The sequence below is a fragment of the Somniosus microcephalus genome, chromosome 20 (genome assembly GCF_052327205.1).
Source record: "Somniosus microcephalus isolate GS21.2 chromosome 20, FLI_Smic_1.0, whole genome shotgun sequence".
In the NCBI taxonomy this organism is placed as follows: Eukaryota; Metazoa; Chordata; class Chondrichthyes; order Squaliformes; family Somniosidae; genus Somniosus; species Somniosus microcephalus.
In genome coordinates, this window is record NC_141006.1 from 13,578,289 (window position 1) to 13,596,598 (window position 18,310).

The 18,310-nt window shown below is 51.2% G+C and overlaps 1 protein-coding gene across 7 annotated transcripts in view; it reads right to left on the bottom strand.

Moving 5' to 3' along the window:
• Window positions 1-18,310, bottom strand: part of col16a1 (collagen, type XVI, alpha 1) — a 636,201-nt gene that overhangs the window by 512,605 nt on the left and 105,286 nt on the right. For all 7 annotated transcript variants that reach the window (XM_085962342.1, XM_085962338.1, XM_085962337.1 and 4 more), the window contains exons 3-4: window positions 17,487-17,558; window positions 14,146-14,263 (exon numbers count right to left, since the gene is read on the bottom strand). In XM_085962342.1, the coding sequence (XP_085818468.1) occupies window positions 14,146-14,263; window positions 17,487-17,558 (190 nt within the window). The remainder of the gene's footprint in view (window positions 1-14,145; window positions 14,264-17,486; window positions 17,559-18,310) is intronic.

An 18,310-nucleotide genomic window follows, 5' to 3' on the forward strand; every position in this document is an offset into this window, starting at 1 on the left:
ACACCACATCCACTGGCTCTCCCTTATCTATTCTACCAGTTACATCCTCAAAAAATTCCAGCAAATCAAGCACGATTTACCTTTTGTAAATCCATGTTGACTTTGTCTGATCCTGTCACTGTTTTCCAAGTGCTCTGCTATTACATCTTTTATAATGGATTCTAGCATTTTCCCCACTACTGATGTCAGGCTTACCGGTCTATAATTCCCCTTTTTTTCTCTACCACCTTTTTTAAAAGTGGGGTTATATTAGCTACCCGCCAATCCATGGGAACTGTTCCAGAGTCTATAGAAGTTTGGAAGATGACCAGCAATGCATCTACTATTTCTAGGGCCACTTCCTTAAGTACCCTAGGATGTAGATTATCAGGCCCTGGGGATTTATCAGCCTTCAATCCTCTCAATTTCCCTAACACCATTTCCCTACAAATACGGATTTCATTCAGTTCCTCCCTCTCATTACACCCTATGTTCCCCGACATTTCTGGGAGTTTATTTGTGTCCTCCTTTGGGAAGACAGAACCAAAGTATGTATTTAACTGGTCTGCCATGTCTTTGTTCCCCATTATAAATTCCCCTGATTCTGACTGCAAGGGTCGTACACTTGTCTTTACCAATCTTTTTCTCTTCACATATCTATAGAAGCTTTTACAGTCCTGTACTGGAGAGTGTCCCATACTGGAGAGTGACCTGTATTGGAGAGTGTCCTGTACTGCAGAGAGTTCCATACTGGAGAGTGTCCTCTACCGGAGAGTGTCCCATACTGGAGAGTGACCTGTATTGGAGAGAGTCCTGTACTGGAGAGTGTCCTGTACTGGAGAGTGTCCTGTACTGGAGAGTGTCCCATACTGGAGAGTGCTGTGTATTGGAGAGTGTCCTTTACTGGTGAGTGTCCTGTACTGGAGAGTGTCCTGTACTGGAGAATGTCCTGTACTGGAGAGTGTCCTGTACTGGAGAGTGTCCTGTACTGGAGAGTGTCCTGTACTGGAGCGTGTCCTGTACTGGAGAGTGTCCTGTACTGGAGAATGTCCTATACTGGAGAGTGTCCTGTACTGGAGAGTGTCCTGTACTGGAGAGTGTCCTGTACTGGAGAATGTCCTGTACTGGAGAATGTCCTGTACTGGAGAGTGTCCTGTACTGGAGAGTGTCCTGTACTGGAGTGTGTCCTGTAAAATAGAGTGTCTTGTACTGGAGAGTGTCCTCTACTGGAAGTGTCCCATACTGGAGAGTGGATTTTACTGGAGAGAGCCCTGTATTGGAGAGTGTCCTTTACTGGTGAGTTTCCTGTACTGGAGAGTGTCCTGTACTGGAGTGTGTCCTATACTGGGGAGTGACCTGTATTGCAGAGTGTCCTGTACTGGAATGTGTCCTGTATTAGATAATGTCCTGTACTGGAGAATGTCCTGTACTGGAGAGTGTCCCATACTGAAGAGTGACCTGTATTGGAGAGAGTCCCGTACTGGAGATGCCCTGTACTGGAGAGTGCCCTGTATGGGAGAGTGTCCTTTACTGGAGAGTGTCCTGTGCTGGAGAGCGTCCTATACTGGAGAGTGTCCTGTACTGCATAGCTTCCTTTACTGGAGGGTGGCCTGTACTGGAGAGTGTCCTGTACTGGAGGGTGGCCTGTACTGGAGAGTGTCCTGTACTGGAGAGTCCTGTACTGCATAGCTTCCTTTACTGGAGGGTGGCCTGTATTGGACAGAGTCCCACACTGGAGAGAGTCTTTACTGGAGAACGCCCTGTATTGGAGAGTGTCCCGTACTGGACAGTGTCCTTTAATGGAGGGTGTCCTGTACTGGAGAGTGTCATGTACAGGAGAGTGTCCTGTACAGGAGAGTGTCCTGTCCTGGAGAGTGTCCTGTCCTGGAGAGTGTCCTGTATTGGAAAGTGTCCTGTACTGGAGAGTGACACATACTGGAGAGTGCCCAGTACTGGAGAGTGTCCTGTACTGGAGAGTCCTGTACTGCATAGCTTCCTTTACTGGAGGGTGGCCTGTATTGGACAGAGTCCCACACTGGAGAGAGTCTTTACTGGAGAACGCCCTGTATTGGAGAGTGTCCCGTACTGGACAGTGTCCTTTAATGGAGGGTGTCCTGTACTGGAGAGTGTCATGTACAGGAGAGTGTCCTGTACAGGAGAGTGTCCTGTCCTGGAGAGTGTCCTGTCCTGGAGAGTGTCCTGTATTGGAAAGTGTCCTGTACTGGAGAGTGACACATACTGGAGAGTGCCCAGTACTGGAGAGTGTCCTGTACTGGAGAGCGTCCTGTACTAGAGAGTGTCCTGTACTGCAGAACTGTGTCTGCAGTGAATGCAGTGTCTGTGTGAACTGTGTCTGGAGAGAGTACAGTGTCTGTGTGAACTGTGCCTGGAGAGAGTACAGTGTCTGAACTGTGTCTGGAGAGAGTACAGTGTCTGTGTGAACTGTGTCTGGAGAGAGTACAGTGTCTGTGTGAACTGTGTCTGGAGAGAGTACAGTGTCTGTGTGAACTGTGTCTGGAGAGAGTACAGTGTCTGTGTGAACTGTGTCTGGAGAGAGTACAGTGTCTGTGTGAACTGTGTCTGGAGAGAGTACAGTGTCTGTGTGAACTGTGCCTGGAGAGAGTACAGTGTCTGAACTATGTCTGGACCGAGTACAGTGTCTGTGTGAACTGTGTCTGAAGGGAGTACAGTGTCTGTGAACTGTGTCTGGAGAGAGTACAGTGTCTGTGTGAACTGTGTCTGGAGGGAGTACAGTGTCTGTGAACTGTGTCTGGAGAGAGTACAGTGTCTGTGTGAACTGTGTCTGGAGGGAGTACAGTGTCTGTGAACTGTGTCTGGAGAGAGTACAGTGTCTGTGTGAACTGTGTCTGGAGAGAGTGCATGTCTGTGTGAACTGTGACTTGAGAGAGTACAGTGTCTGTGTGAACTGTGTCTGGAGAGAGTGCATGTCTGTGTGAACTGTGACTTGAGAGAGTACAGTGTCTGTGTGAACTGTGTCTGGAGAGAGTACAGTGTCTGTGTGAACTGTGTCTGGAGAGAGTACAGTGTCTGTGTGAACTATGTCTGGAGGGAGTACAGTGTCTGTGTGAACTGTGTCTGGCGAGAGTACAGTGTCTGTGTGAACTGTGTCTGGAGAGAGTACAGTGTCTGTGTGAACTGTGTCTGGAGAGAGTACAGTGTCTGTGTGAACTGTGTCTGGAGAGAGTGCAGTGTCTGTGTGAACTGTGTCTGGAGAGAGTACAGTGTCTGTGTGAACTGTGCCTGGAGAGAGTACAGTGTCTGTGTGAACTGTGTCTGGAGAGAGTACAGTGTCTGTGTGAACTGTGTCTGGAGAGAGTGCAGTGTCTGTGTGAACTGTGTCTGGAGAGAGTACAGTGTCTGTGAACTGTGTCTGGAGAGAGTCCAGTGTCTGTGTGAACTGTGTCTGGAGGGAGTGCAGTGTCTGTGTGAACTGTGTCTGGAGAGAGTACAGTGTCTGTGAAATGAGGCGGTGAGGGGTGGATGTGTGACAGTAATTGTTGAGCTAATTCTTTGCTAGGTGGTGGCGTCATTGAAAATCTAGATAATTTTGTTTTTCCATTTTTTATTGTTTTTAAATGTACCAATGTGAAGTATTAAAAAGCATTTACAATTCCCGAGAATGCAGCTGTTGTAAAAGTTGAACAGCTTTCCAGAGGTGACATTTCCTTGTTCCCTTTCCCCCCATAAATATACAGCCAATGCTGTACTTTCAAGGCTTTGGAACTCACTTTGACCTTTCACCCTTGCCTTGTATTGCTCCAGTACAAGTGATTGAATGTTGTGCAGACTGACCACTCAAAGCCTGTGTAGATTCTCGCTTTTACACATCGGGGCCGTCCAGGAGTCACCAGCTCTTTGAGGTGTGTTTGAAGCTGCCTGTCAGCTTGTGCCCGTTCGGCCTGAGCGGCAGACATGTTTCAGCAACAATCAGTCTGGCCTTGTGGATTGAACTGCATTATTTTACAGACGTGTTTTGGGTCAGTCGCCTCCTTTGTGTCAGCTGTGACTCAATGGTTCCACTCTCGTCTATGAGTCAAAGGTCATGGGTTCAAGGCCAACTCCAGAGACTTAAGCACAGGATCAAGGTAAACACTCCAGTGCTCTACTGAGGGAGTGCTGCACTGTCGGAGGAGCCGTCTTTCAGATGAGACGTTAAACCGAGGCCCCATCTGCCCTCTCGGGTAGACATAAAAGATCCCACGGCACTATTTTGAAGAAGAGCGGGGAGTTCTCCCCGGTGTCCTTGTCAATATTTATCCCTCAACCAACATCACTAAAACAGATTACCTGGTCATTATCTCATTGCTGTGTGTGGGAGCTTGCTGTGCGCAAATTGGCTGCTGCATTCCCTACATTACAAAAGTGACTACACTTCAAAAGTACTTCATTGGCTGTAAAGTGCTTTGGGGCGTGCTGGGGTTGTGAAAGGCGCTATATAAATGCAAGCCTTTCTTCCTTTCCTTTTATCATCTCCTTTATATCTCTCTCTCCCAGTATGCCGCTCACTACTGTTACCATTTCAAACAGTCACTTAACAAGATCTAAACTCTTCATATTTTACAGGCTTGGCAGGGAAATCACTGATATTTCCAGCCAAATCCGGGAACAGTTTTGTCAAACTGAAACCAAGGTATTTCCGCTCTTTGTACGCCTTTACTCTCTGCGTGAGGACAGTCTCTGAAACGTCCCGCAGTTATGGTTAGTTCTCCTATGCGACGCCACATTATGCCAACGAACTGTTGCTCTGGCAGCAAAGTAATGTACAATTCTACCTGTATCTTGGCAATATTATTGTTAAGTTTTCCCTCCCGGAACTGAATGCATTGCTGGAACACATCTGTGTGACCTGGGAGATCTGTTCTACCGAAATCAGACCAGGCAGCAACAGTGTACTCTAGAATAAAGAGGAATTCCTCACAGGGCTGATTATATTTGGGTCAGGGACTATTCACTGGGACCTTTCAGTTTCTCACCTCCCTCAGTATCTGGGTGATGGCTCCAAACTCACTGTACAAGAACCTCTGTCATTCTCCATCAATATGTGGAGAGAGGTGGAGATGGTGAGCCAGGGAATGAGCTCGGGGTATACAGGACCCAGCGTGGTGTAAATCCCCCTGGTGTTACCCTACACACTGAACCCTGATTAAAGCCCAGAGAATGACACAAACTGACCGGAACAGACCAGCCCACCTACTTTATCCACACATTCTTCCTTGTTTATGCCGCTGGTGCCCTTTTTAAAATCCCAGCGGGAATCGTTGTGTATCCCAGTTACAAGGTGCACCAGTACAAAGGTGACAGAGGCAGTTTGCTGCCTGCTGACTCTGTCAAACACACACAGACAATAAAAGAATCAAATGTCCAAGTGTGTGGTGTTGAGGGGCCGAGTCAGACGGTGAGAAAGTCCCTTTAGTGGAAACGGATTCTGTCCCGGACTGTGATGGTGCTGATTTGGAATTATTACTGCCTGCTCCCCCTCCCTCTCTCTCTCTCTCTCTCGCTTTCTCATTGCTTATATTACACCGTGATTTGTAACGCTCGCACATTGTGATATGCCTCGAAAGAGATTGTAATCAAACTGTAATGTTGCAGTTTCATCAGATTAATAAATTAGCATCAAAAAGGAAAGGTTTGTGTGTGTTTAAATTACTGTGTGTGTCTGTATCTAATCTTCAATTAAAACTCAGTCCAATCCGGCTCTTCAATATCAAATTAAATAACTGCATTGCCCGGTGTGGTCCTGAGCTCCACACGGAGCAGGAAGATCCCAGGTTCCACCCCCGGCCTGTGCTGAGGGAGCTGATCTCACTCGGTGTGGTCCTGAGCACCACACAGAGCAGGAAGATCCCAGGTTCCACCCCCGGCCTGTGCTGAGGGAGCTGATCTCACTCAGTGTGGTACTGAGCCCTACACAGAGCAGGAAGATCCCAGGTTCCACCCCCGGCCTGTGCTGAGTCACCTGAACTCACTCAGTGTGGTCCTGAGCCCCACACAGAGCAGGAAGAGCCCAGGTTCCACCCCCAGCCTGTGCGGAGTGAGCTGACCTCACTCGGTGTGGTCCTGAGCCCCACACAGAGCAGGAAGAGCCCAGGTTCCACCCCCGGCCTGTGCTGAGGGAGCTGATCTCACTCAGTGTGGTCCTGAGCACCACACAGAGCAGGAAGAGCCCAGGTTCCACCCCCGGCCTGTGCTGAGGGAGCTGATCTCACTCGGTGTGGTCCTGAGCACCACACGGAGCAGGAAGATCCCAGGTTCCACCCCCGGCCTGTGCTGAGGGAGCTGATCTCACTCAGTGTGGTACTGAGCACCACACAGAGCAGGAAGAGCCCAGGTTCCACCCCCGGCCTGTGCTGAGGGAGCTGATCTCACTCAGTGTGGTCCTGAGCCCCACACGGAGCAGGAAGATCCCAGGTTCCACCCCCAGCCTGTGCTGAGTCACCTGATCTCACTCAGTGTGGTCCTGAGCACCACACAGAGCAGGAAGAGCCCAGGTTCCACCCCCAGCCTATGCTGAGGGAGCCAATCCAGTGAAGGTGGGCCCATTGGCTGAAGTCATTCTGCCAGTGGGACTGAGGTGAATTCTACAAACTTGATGCTAATGTCACTGAATAATCTGCAAATTCTCCTAACACTAACTCAATGGGAATTCAGCAATATTTGGGGTTTTTCAGGAAACATTGCAGTTCACATCACTGAAGGAAATGCACCTCAGTTCCGGTTCTACATTGTGATAATGGAAAGGGCGGAGGAACGTTGTAACTGGGGATTACAAGATTCTGACAAATTCGTAGCTTCGCACAATTCAAAGGAACACACAGAGCACATTCCTCATTGAAGTCCCTTGTTGTTCCTGAGAGACATGAGAAACTGCTCCATAAATGGAAGTCTTTCTTTATCACGGGGTAGGTTTTCATTTGATCTTCTCCTTGCAGACTACCAACCCTCCCATCCCCTCCTTACAGCAGCAAAGTCGGTCTGGAGCAACCAGGATCAACTGTTGGGGATTTTCCCAATGCCTTTGTTGTGTGTTTATGGTTTCTGAAGGCAACTGAGTTTCCTGGTGCAAAACCAAAACCTGGTCCTTGTATGTGCTGTGTAACATGCCCAGATTAACAATTATACTCTCATCGCAGAATGCTGCTCGCTGTAGACCACATGTGATGCCCAACACATCTCCTTTCTCCTCCGAAAGGTGAAAAATTACATACTGACACACCAATGTATACAGGCTAAACTATGTAGTCAGATTTATTACAGGTTAAGAAACGAACAGAAGTCAAGTTGCTTTAGAAAGCCGCTGAAGCTACACAATACTTAGAAATAATACAACTGGAATCATTCCACAGGGCATTAATGCATGCCTTTTAGAACACTAATCTACAGGAGCCTAAGGAACAACAGGACTTCAGGCTGAAGGTCTGCTGTAGACCAATAAGATGCAACCTTGCCTATAGATGAGATATATTACAGTTCACCCACAGAATTCAAATCTTTTGCAAGAACTAAGGATTACAGGAGAATTCCACAGTTTGTATTCACTTCAAGGGCCCCTGAAGGGTTAGAGAGGCCTCTCCAGATACAGGAGTGCGAGAGACTGAGAGAGAGAGGCCTCTCCAGATACAGGAGTGTGAGAGTCTCAGAGAGAGAGGGGCCTCTCCAGATACAGGAGTGTGAGAGACTGAGAGAGAGGGGCCTCTCCAGATACAGGAGTGTGAGAGACTGAGAGAGAGGGGCCTCTCCAGATACAGGAGTGTGAGAGACTGAGAGAGAGGGGCCTCTCCAGATACAGGAGTGTGAGAGACTGAGAGAGAGAGGCCTCTCCAGATACAGGAGTGTGAGAGACTGAGAGAGAGAGGCCTCTCCAGATACAGGAGTGTGAGAGACTGAGAGAGAGAGGCCTCTCCAGATACAGGAGTGTGAGAGACTGAGAGAGAGAGGCCTCTCCAGATACAGGAGTGTGAGAGACTGAGAGAGAGGCCTCTCCAGATACAGGAGTGTGAGAGACTGAGAGAGAGAGGCCTCTCCAGATACAGGAATGTGAGAGACTGAGAGAGAGGGGCCTCTCCAGATACAGGAGTGTGAGAGACTGAGAGAGAGGGGCCTCTCCAGATACAGGAGTGTGAGAGACTGAGAGAGAGAGGCCTCTCCAGATACAGGAGTGTGAGAGACTGAGAGAGAGAGGCCTCTCCAGATACCGGAGTGTGAGAGACTGAGAGAGAGGGGCCTCTCCAGATACAGGAGTGTGAGAGTCTCAGAGAGAGAGGCCTCTCCAGATACAGGAGTGTGAGAGACTGAGAGAGAGGGGCCTATCCAGATACAGGAGTGTGAGAGACTGAGAGAGAGGGGCCTCTCCAGATACAGGAGTGTGAGAGACTGAGAGAGAGGGGCCTCTCCAGATACAGGAGTGTGAGAGACTGAGAGAGAGGGGCCTCTCCAGATACAGGAGTGTGAGAGACTGAGAGAGAGAGGCCTCTCCAGATACAGGACTGTGAGAGACTGAGAGAGAGAGGCCTCTCCAGATACAGGAGTGTGAGAGACTGAGAGAGAGAGGCCTCTCCAGATACAGGAGTGTGAGAGACTGAGAGAGAGGGGCCTCTCCAGATACAGGAGTGTGAGAGACTGAGAGAGAGAGGCCTCTCCAGATACAGGAGTGTGAGAGACTGAGAGAGAGAGGCCTCTCCAGATAGAGGAGTGTGAGAGACTGAGAGAGAGAGGCCTCTCCAGATACAGGAGTGTGAGAGACTGAGAGAGAGGGGCCTCTCCAGATACAGGAGTGTGAGAGACTGAGAGAGAGAGGCCTCTCCAGATACAGGACTGTGAGAGACTGAGAGAGAGAGGCCTCTCCAGATAGAGGAGTGTGAGAGACTGAGAGAGAGGGGCCTCACCAGATACAGGAGTGTGAGAGACTGAGAGAGAGGGGCCTCTCCAGATACAGGAGTGTGAGAGACTGAGAGAGAGAGGCCTCTCCAGATACAGGACTGTGAGAGACTGAGAGAGAGAGGCCTCTCCAGATAGAGGAGTGTGAGAGACTGAGAGAGAGAGGCCTCTCCAGATACAGGAGAGTGAGAGACTGAGAGAGAGGGGCCTCTCCAGATACAGGAGTGTGAGAGACTGAGAGAGAGGGGCCTCTCCAGATACAGGAGTGTGAGAGACTGAGAGAGAGAGGCCTCTCCAGATACAGGAGTGTGAGAGACTGAGAGAGAGGGGCCTCTCCAGATACAGGAGTGTGAGAGACTGAGAGAGAGGGGCCTCTCCAGATACAGGAGTGTGAGTGACTGAGAGAGAGGGGCCTCTCCAGATACAGGAGTGTGAGAGACTGAGAGAGAGGGGCCTCTCCAGATGCAGGAGTGTGAGAGACTGAGAGAGAGGGGCCTCTCCAGATACAGGAGTGTGAGAGACTGAGAGAGAGGGGCCTCTCCAGATACAGGAGTGTGAGAGACTCAGCGAGAGGGGCCTCTCCAGATACAGGAGTGTGAGAGACTGAGAGAGAGGGGCCTCTCCAGGTACAGGAGTGTGAGAGACTGAGAGAGAGGGGCCTCTCCAGATACAGGAGTGTAAGAGACTGAGAGAGAGAGGCCTCTCCAGATACAGGAGTGTGAGAGACTCAGCGAGAGGGGCCTCTCCAGATACAGGAGTGTGAGACACTCAGAGAGAGAGGCCTCTCCAGATACAGGAGTGTGAGAGACTCAGAGAGAGAGGGGCCTCTCCAGATACAGGAGTGTGAGAGACTCAGCGAGAGGGGCCTCTCCAGATACAGGAGTGTGAGACACTCAGAGAGAGAGGCCTCTCCAGATACAGGAGTGTGAGAGACTGAGAGAGAGAGGCCTCTCCAGATACAGGAGTGTGAGAGACTGAGAGAGAGGCCTCTCCAGATACAGGAGTGTGAGAGACTGAGAGAGAGAGGCCTCTCCAGATACAGGAATGTGAGAGACTGAGAGAGAGGGGCCTCTCCAGATACAGGAGTGTGAGAGACTGAGAGAGAGGGGCCTCTCCAGATACAGGAGTGTGAGAGACTGAGAGAGAGAGGCCTCTCCAGATACAGGAGTGTGAGAGACTGAGAGAGAGAGGCCTCTCCAGATACCGGAGTGTGAGAGACTGAGAGAGAGGGGCCTCTCCAGATACAGGAGTGTGAGAGTCTCAGAGAGAGAGGCCTCTCCAGATACAGGAGTGTGAGAGACTGAGAGAGAGGGGCCTCTCCAGATACAGGAGTGTGAGAGACTGAGAGAGAGGGGCCTCTCCAGATACAGGAGTGTGAGAGACTGAGAGAGAGGGGCCTCTCCAGATACAGGAGTGTGAGAGACTGAGAGAGAGGGGCCTCTCCAGATACAGGAGTGTGAGAGACTGAGAGAGAGAGGCCTCTCCAGATACAGGACTGTGAGAGACTGAGAGAGAGAGGCCTCTCCAGATACAGGAGTGTGAGAGACTGAGAGAGAGAGGCCTCTCCAGATACAGGAGTGTGAGAGACTGAGAGAGAGGGGCCTCTCCAGATACAGGAGTGTGAGAGACTGAGAGAGAGAGGCCTCTCCAGATACAGGAGTGTGAGAGACTGAGAGAGAGAGGCCTCTCCAGATAGAGGAGTGTGAGAGACTGAGAGAGAGAGGCCTCTCCAGATACAGGAGTGTGAGAGACTGAGAGAGAGGGGCCTCTCCAGATACAGGAGTGTGAGAGACTGAGAGAGAGAGGCCTCTCCAGATACAGGACTGTGAGAGACTGAGAGAGAGAGGCCTCTCCAGATAGAGGAGTGTGAGAGACTGAGAGAGAGGGGCCTCACCAGATACAGGAGTGTGAGAGACTGAGAGAGAGGGGCCTCTCCAGATACAGGAGTGTGAGAGACTGAGAGAGAGAGGCCTCTCCAGATACAGGACTGTGAGAGACTGAGAGAGAGAGGCCTCTCCAGATAGAGGAGTGTGAGAGACTGAGAGAGAGAGGCCTCTCCAGATACAGGAGTGTGAGAGACTGAGAGAGAGGGGCCTCTCCAGATACAGGAGTGTGAGAGACTGAGAGAGAGGGGCCTCTCCAGATACAGGAGTGTGAGAGACTGAGAGAGAGAGGCCTCTCCAGATACAGGAGTGTGAGAGACTGAGAGAGAGGGGCCTCTCCAGATACAGGAGTGTGAGAGACTGAGAGAGAGGGGCCTCTCCAGATACAGGAGTGTGAGTGACTGAGAGAGAGGGGCCTCTCCAGATACAGGAGTGTGAGAGACTGAGAGAGAGGGGCCTCTCCAGATGCAGGAGTGTGAGAGACTGAGAGAGAGGGGCCTCTCCAGATACAGGAGTGTGAGAGACTGAGAGAGAGGGGCCTCTCCAGATACAGGAGTGTGAGAGACTCAGCGAGAGGGGCCTCTCCAGATACAGGAGTGTGAGAGACTGAGAGAGAGGGGCCTCTCCAGATACAGGAGTGTAAGAGACTGAGAGAGAGAGGCCTCTCCAGATACAGGAGTGTGAGAGACTCAGCGAGAGGGGCCTCTCCAGATACAGGAGTGTGAGACACTCAGAGAGAGAGGCCTCTCCAGATACAGGAGTGTGAGAGACTCAGAGAGAGAGGGGCCTCTCCAGATACAGGAGTGTGAGAGACTCAGCGAGAGGGGCCTCTCCAGATACAGGAGTGTGAGACACTCAGAGAGAGAGGCCTCTCCAGATACAGGAGTGTGAGAGACTCAGCGAGAGGGGCCTCTCCAGATACAGGAGTGTGAGACACTCAGAGAGAGAGGCCTCTCCAGATACAGGAGTGTGAGAGACTGAGAGAGAGGGGCCTCTCCAGATACAGGAGTGTGAGAGACTGAGAGAGAGGGGCCTCTCCAGATACAGGAGTGTGAGACACTCAGAGAGAGAGGCCTCTCCAGATACAGGAGTGTGAGAGACTGAGAGAGAGGGGCCTCTCCAGATACAGGAGTGTGAGAGACTGAGAGAGAGAGGCCTCTCCAGATACAGGAGTGTGAGAGACTCAGAGAGAGGGGCCTCTCCAGATACAGGAGTGTGAGAGACTGAGAGAGAGAGGCCTCTCCAGATACAGGAGTGTGAGAGACTGAGAGAGAGGGGCCTCTCCAGATACAGGAGTGTAAGAGACTGAGAGAGAGGCCTCTCCAGATACAGGAGTGTGAGAGACTGAGAGAGAGAGGCCTCTCCAGATACAGGAGTGTGAGAGACTCAGCGAGAGGGGCCTCTCCAGATACAGGAGTGTGAGAGACTGAGAGAGAGGGGCCTCTCCAGATACAGGAGTGTGAGAGACTGAGAGAGAGGGGCCTCTCCAGATACAGGAGTGTAAGAGACTGAGAGAGAGAGGCCTCTCCAGATACAGGAGTGTGAGAGACTCAGCGAGAGGGGCCTCTCCAGATACAGGAGTGTGAGACACTCAGAGAGAGAGGCCTCTCCAGATACAGGAGTGTGAGAGACTCAGAGAGAGAGGGGCCTCTCCAGATACAGGAGTGTGAGAGACTCAGAGCGAGAGGGGCCTCTCCAGATACAGGAGTGTGAGACACTCAGAGAGAGAGGCCTCTCCAGATACAGGAGTGTGAGAGACTGAGAGAGAGAGGCCTCTCCAGATACAGGAGTGTGAGAGACTGAGAGAGAGAGGCCTCTCCAGATACAGGAGTGTGAGAGACTGAGAGAGAGGGGCCTCTCCAGATACAGGAGTGTGAGAGACTGAGAGAGAGGGGCCTCTCCAGATACAGGAGTGTGAGACACTCAGAGAGAGAGGCCTCTCCAGATACAGGAGTGTGAGAGACTCAGAGAGAGAGGGGCCTCTCCAGATACAGGAGTGTGAGAGACTCAGAGAGAGAGAGGCCTCTCCAGATACAGGAGTGTGAGAGACTCAGAGAGAGAGAGGCCTCTCCAGATACAGGAGTGTGAGAGACTGAGAGAGAGGGGCCTCTCCAGATACAGGAGTGTGAGAGACTCAGAGAGAGGGGCCTCTCCAGATACAGGAGTGTGAGACACTCAGAGAGAGAGGCCTCTCCAGATACAGGAGTGTGAGAGACTCAGCGAGAGGGGCCTCTCCAGATACAGGAGTGTGAGAGACTGAGAGAGAGAGGCCTCTCCAGATACAGGAGTGTGAGAGACTGAGAGAGAGGGGCCTCTCCAGATACAGGAGTGTGAGAGACTGAGAGAGAGGGGCCTCTCCAGATACAGGAGTGTGAGAGACTCAGAGAGAGGGGCCTCTCCAGATACAGGAGTGTGAGAGACTGAGAGAGAGAGGCCTCTCCAGATACAGGAGTGTGAGAGTCTCAGAGAGAGAGGCCTCTCCAGATACAGGAGTGTGAGAGACTGAGAGAGAGAGGCCTCTCCAGATACAGGAGTGTGAGAGACTGAGAGAGAGAGGCCTCTCCAGATACAGGAGTGTGAAACACTCAGAGAGAGAGGCCACACACACGAGTCAACTACTCACCATCAAAGGGCACAGCAGACGGGATGGTTTGCATGTAATGCTAACAGACAATTTGTCACACATTGCGAGAGAGTCAAATGCCTGCTAGAGCCTTGATAATGTGAAAGCTCCTTATCCTGACTAATTTCGAGATCAATCAACTGGCCTGATTCCTATAGACAGCCTCTATTGTGGAACTCAGTGAGAGAGGCCATCTTCCATTTTTAACACCCACTACTTTAAAAGACTGTGGGAAAGAGAGAGAGAAATTCCCCCGTAAACATGGACTGCCCTTCAGGCTTTCGTACAACTACACAACACAATGCCACAGCTTCCTGTAAAAGCACTGGCCTGAAATTGCATGTGCTGGGATCCGCCCATCCTCGGCCTTCTCCGCTGCCCCCTCCAACGTTGCGGGGTTATGTGATTGACCACCTTCAGGGGGCTTGGGAGCCATCTAAGGACCAGGGAGTCCCCGGGCTTACACCCCCACTCCCAAACCCCGACCCCCTCACGACAATGGCAACAGCAATTTCCGCGGCTCTTGAGTCAAATTTACAGCAGACGATTGGAAGAGAATCCCCACCCCCACCCGCCCCGCTAAATTCACCCCCATAGCTCTCCTCGAGTAATCACATTTCGCCAGATTCCTTTTCAAGGGGACGGTGTCACTCTGAACTGTGATCCCATTAAGACTCTCTCCCAAATCAAGACCCAACTAAGCCCGCCGTTAGCTCACTGTGTACAGTCGCGGCTTCCAGCACCACACAAACTGGGACTTACTCAGTGGGTCTGACGAGCGATAGGCTTCCTAATCTCACGATCAAAGATCCCGTTGGATTTCGAATTTTCTTCACCGCTGGTGTCTTAAAGAGAGAGAATCTCCTGAGCAAATTAAAGCCTGCAAGGCAAGAAAGAGCATTAATAAATGTCAACTGTCCTGACATCAGGGCTTTGCAGGTTTCTATCATTTCCTAATTTGTCCCCTTCAGTCCTGTCATGGAGCTGACCCACGGGATTCGATGGACCACTCCAGCCTCCATCACCAACACATCATCAGGGTGCTAGTGTCAGCCTCATTTTAGAGGTGGATCCTGGACTGGGCCACTCCCATGAGGCTCAGGGCTGTGCCCAGCCCAGGTGTAGGCCCGACTCTGAGCCCAGTGCATCAGGGGAGGAACGGCTGGGTCTGCTTCTCCCAGCCCAGGTGTAGGCCCGACTCTGAGCCCAGTGCATCAGGGGAGGAACGGCTGGGTCTGCTTCTCCCAGCCCAGGTGTAGGCCCGACTCTGAGCCCAGTGCATCAGGGGAGGAACGGCTGGGTCTGCTTCTCCCAGCCCAGGTGTAGGCCCGACTCTGAGCCCAGTGCATCAGGGGAGGAACGGCTGGGCCTGCTTCTCCCAGCCCAGGTGTAGGCCCGACTCTGAGCCCAGTGCATCAGGGGAGGAACGGCTGGGTCTGCTTCTCCCAGCCCACCCACAGTGAGTCAGCAGCCCTGCAGAACACCTGGATCTCCCCTCGACCAGATGTGAACTCTCAGACTCGAAGTTGTCAGTGATTTCAGTGCAGGAATGCTGCGCTCTGCACACACTCCTGTAAACACCGTTCGCACGGAGTCACGCGGCTCACCATCCGTGGACACTGCAGGGGGAGGGGCGTTCTAGCTTTTTAACTTAGCCTAAAATACTTCAGCTCCTGTATATCAGTGGTCCTCATCGATGAGCACCTCCCCTTTGTAGAATTGTGAATTTTAGGAAAAAGAAAAGGTAACAACAACTTGCATTTATATAGCGCCTTTAACACAGTAAAACATTCCTAGGCGTTTCACAGGAGCGTAATCAGATAAAAATACACACAGAGACAAAGAAGGAGATATTAGGAGGCGTGACTAAAGCTTGGTCAAAGAGGTGGGTCTTAAGCAATGTTCCCACGAAGCTGCGCGGTCATCTGTAAGGTCCCGCGCAAGCCGCTCACTGGACTTTACTTTGTCGGTACCGCGCATGCGCAGATATTTGACTGGGCCGCGCATTGCGGGTGGCAGGCCGCACAGGAGGCAGTGCAGCTTACGGGGGACATTAGTCTTCAGTAGCGTCTTAAAGGAAGAGAGAGGTGGAGAGACGGAGGGGTTTCGGGATGGAATTCCATAGCATAGGGTCTAGATGGCTGAAGGCAGGCCGCCAATGGTGGGGCGAAGGAAGTGGGGTCGCACAAGAGGCCACAGTTGGAGGAGGAGGAATGCAGAGTTGTTGGAAGGTTTTAGGGCTGGAGGTGGTTACAGAGTTGGGTGGGTGAGGTCACAGAGGGATTTGAACACAAGGATGAGAATTTTAAAATTCGAGGCGTTGCTGGACTGGGGGCCATTGTAGCTCAGCAAGCACGGCGTGATGGGTGAACGGGGCTGGGTGCGAGTTAGGACACGGGTCAGTGAGCACAGGGGGTGATGGGTGAACGGGACTTGGTGCGAGTTAGGACACGGGTCAGCGAGCACAGGGGTGATGGGTGAACGGGACTTGGTGCGAGTTAGGACACGGGGCAGTGAGCACAGGCGTGATGGGTGAACGGGACTTGGTGCGAGTTAGGACACGGGTCAGCGAGCACGGCGTGATGGGTGAACGGGGCTGGGTGCGAGTTAGGACACGGGTCAGTGAGCACAGGGGGTGATGGGTGAACGGGACTTGGTGCGAGTTAGGATAAGGACAGCAGAGTTTTGGATGAGCTGAAGTTTATGGAGGGTAAAAGATGGGATGCCAGCCAGGAGTGTGTTGGAATAGTGGAGTCTCGAGGTAACAAATACATGGATGAGAGTTACAGCACCATGCAGATCCTTGGGGGACTCCAGAGGTAATGGTGCAGGAGTGGGAAGAGAAGCCATCATAGGACATTCTCTGGCTATGACGGAATAGATAAGAGTGAAACCAGGCGAGGGCAGTCTGCTGAGCTAGAAAACGAGGAGAGGCGTTGGAGGAGGATGGTGTGGTCAACCGTGTCAACCGCTGCAGACAGGTCGAGAAGGATGAGGAGGGATAGTTTGCCACGGTCACAGTCACATAGGATGTAATTTGTACCTTTGATAAGAACTGTTTCGGTACTGTGGCAGAAACCTCATTGGTGGGATTGAAACATGGAGTTGCGGGAAATATGGGCACGGATTTGGGAGATGACAGCACGTTCAAGGACTTTGGAGAGGAAAGGGACATTGGATTGGGGCAGTAGTTTGCAAGGACAGAGGGGTTAAGGGTGTCTTTTTTGAAGAGTCAGTGATGACGGCAGATTTGAAGGAGAGGGGGACAGTACCTGAGGAGAGGGAACTGTTAACAACATCAGTTAACATGGGAGCCAGGAAGGGAAGTTGGGTGGTCAATAGTTTGGTGGGAATAGGCTCGAGGTAGCAGGAGGTGGGTCTCATGGACAACATGAGTTGGAGAGGGCACGAGGGGAGATCGGAGAGAAACTAGAGAAAGATGTGAGTTCAGGGCTAGGGCATGGGGGATTTCAGGGGAAGTTTGGCCCAGTGGGCTAGGGGAAGGGAAGGAAGTGGCAGAGGCAACTGAACGGATGGTCTCCATCTTAGTGACAAAGAAGTCCATGAGCTCCTCACACTTGAAGTTGGAGATGAGTGTAGAAGGGGCAGGGGAGAGAGGATTAAGAAGCCAGTTTGTAGTTGGGAAGTGAAGCCAGGGATTATCTTTGTATTGCAGGATGATCCTGGAATAGTGAGCAGTTTTGGCAAAGGAGAGCAGGACCCGATTGGTCTTTATGTGGTCCAACCAGATCTGGAGATGAATGGCTAAACTAGTTGTCCGCCATAAACGTTCAAGTCTGTGTCTGTTGGACTTAAGGGAGTGAAGCTGGTAGTCATACCAAGGTTGAGAGAGAGTAATGATTTTAATGGGGACAAAGGTATCAAAGGCGGAGGTTAGTGAGAGATTGAGCAGATCTGAGGGGCAGGTACATAGATCCGGGATGATTGAGGTCATGGAGCTCATTGTGGGCAGTGCCAGCTGCCAACTCATCCCAAGTCATTGTGTGGTACAGGATTCCAATGACTGGGCCTTCAGCAAAAGTCAGGGGGGATTGTGGCCCATGATGACGGTTAGTGAGTGACCCTGAAGTGAGATACTCTACCTGAAATGTTAACATATCGCTCCTGATTCTGTAACTTCCATCCATCGCCATGTACACGAGGGCACAGAATATCTGGAGAAGAAAGGTCCATGAGTGACTCCAAGCACCATTACAGTAACAATCTACACTTATATATAAAAGGAAACAACTCGCATTTGTATAGCGCCTTTCACGACCACAGGATGTCGCAAAGCGCTTCACAGCCAATTAAGTACTTTTGAAACGTAGGAAAACGTGACAGCCAACTTGAGTACAGCAAGCTCACGTTACCCGATTGGATGGTTCTTGGCTCTCAGTCAAAGAACCTTTGACCCATCGCCAATATTTTTATAACAAATAAACAAAAGTATTCAAAGTAAATGGAAAAAAACACACATTTTTGGAATGCCCCTATGATTTTTCTGGAAGCGGTGCCCAGGAGATTACCCTATAATTCCTGGAGACTCCAGGACAATCCTGGAGGCTTGGCAACTCATGCTGGGAACTAGTAGTTGCCCAGGAGTTTATTGCTCTGTCTACTGACAGGCACTGGGTTGTTTCCCACAGTACGGGCTGAGAGGCGTGCTTAGTTATACCAAGGTAACGACAGGTTGTGGCTTAGGCGACTGAGCCTCGTAGTATATCTCAGGCTCTTCTGTTAACCCTGCACAAAAGGTGCTTTAAAATGAAGGATGTATCATCTCAACACTGATATTAATATGCTGCAGTTGTTCTGACTGGACTGGAACTGTGCCTAACCCAACAAAGAGCTCGAGCAATAGTGAGAGTAAAAAGCCATTGTGATTAGGCTGCAGAGTCTTAACTTTAGTATCCTAACCAAGTAG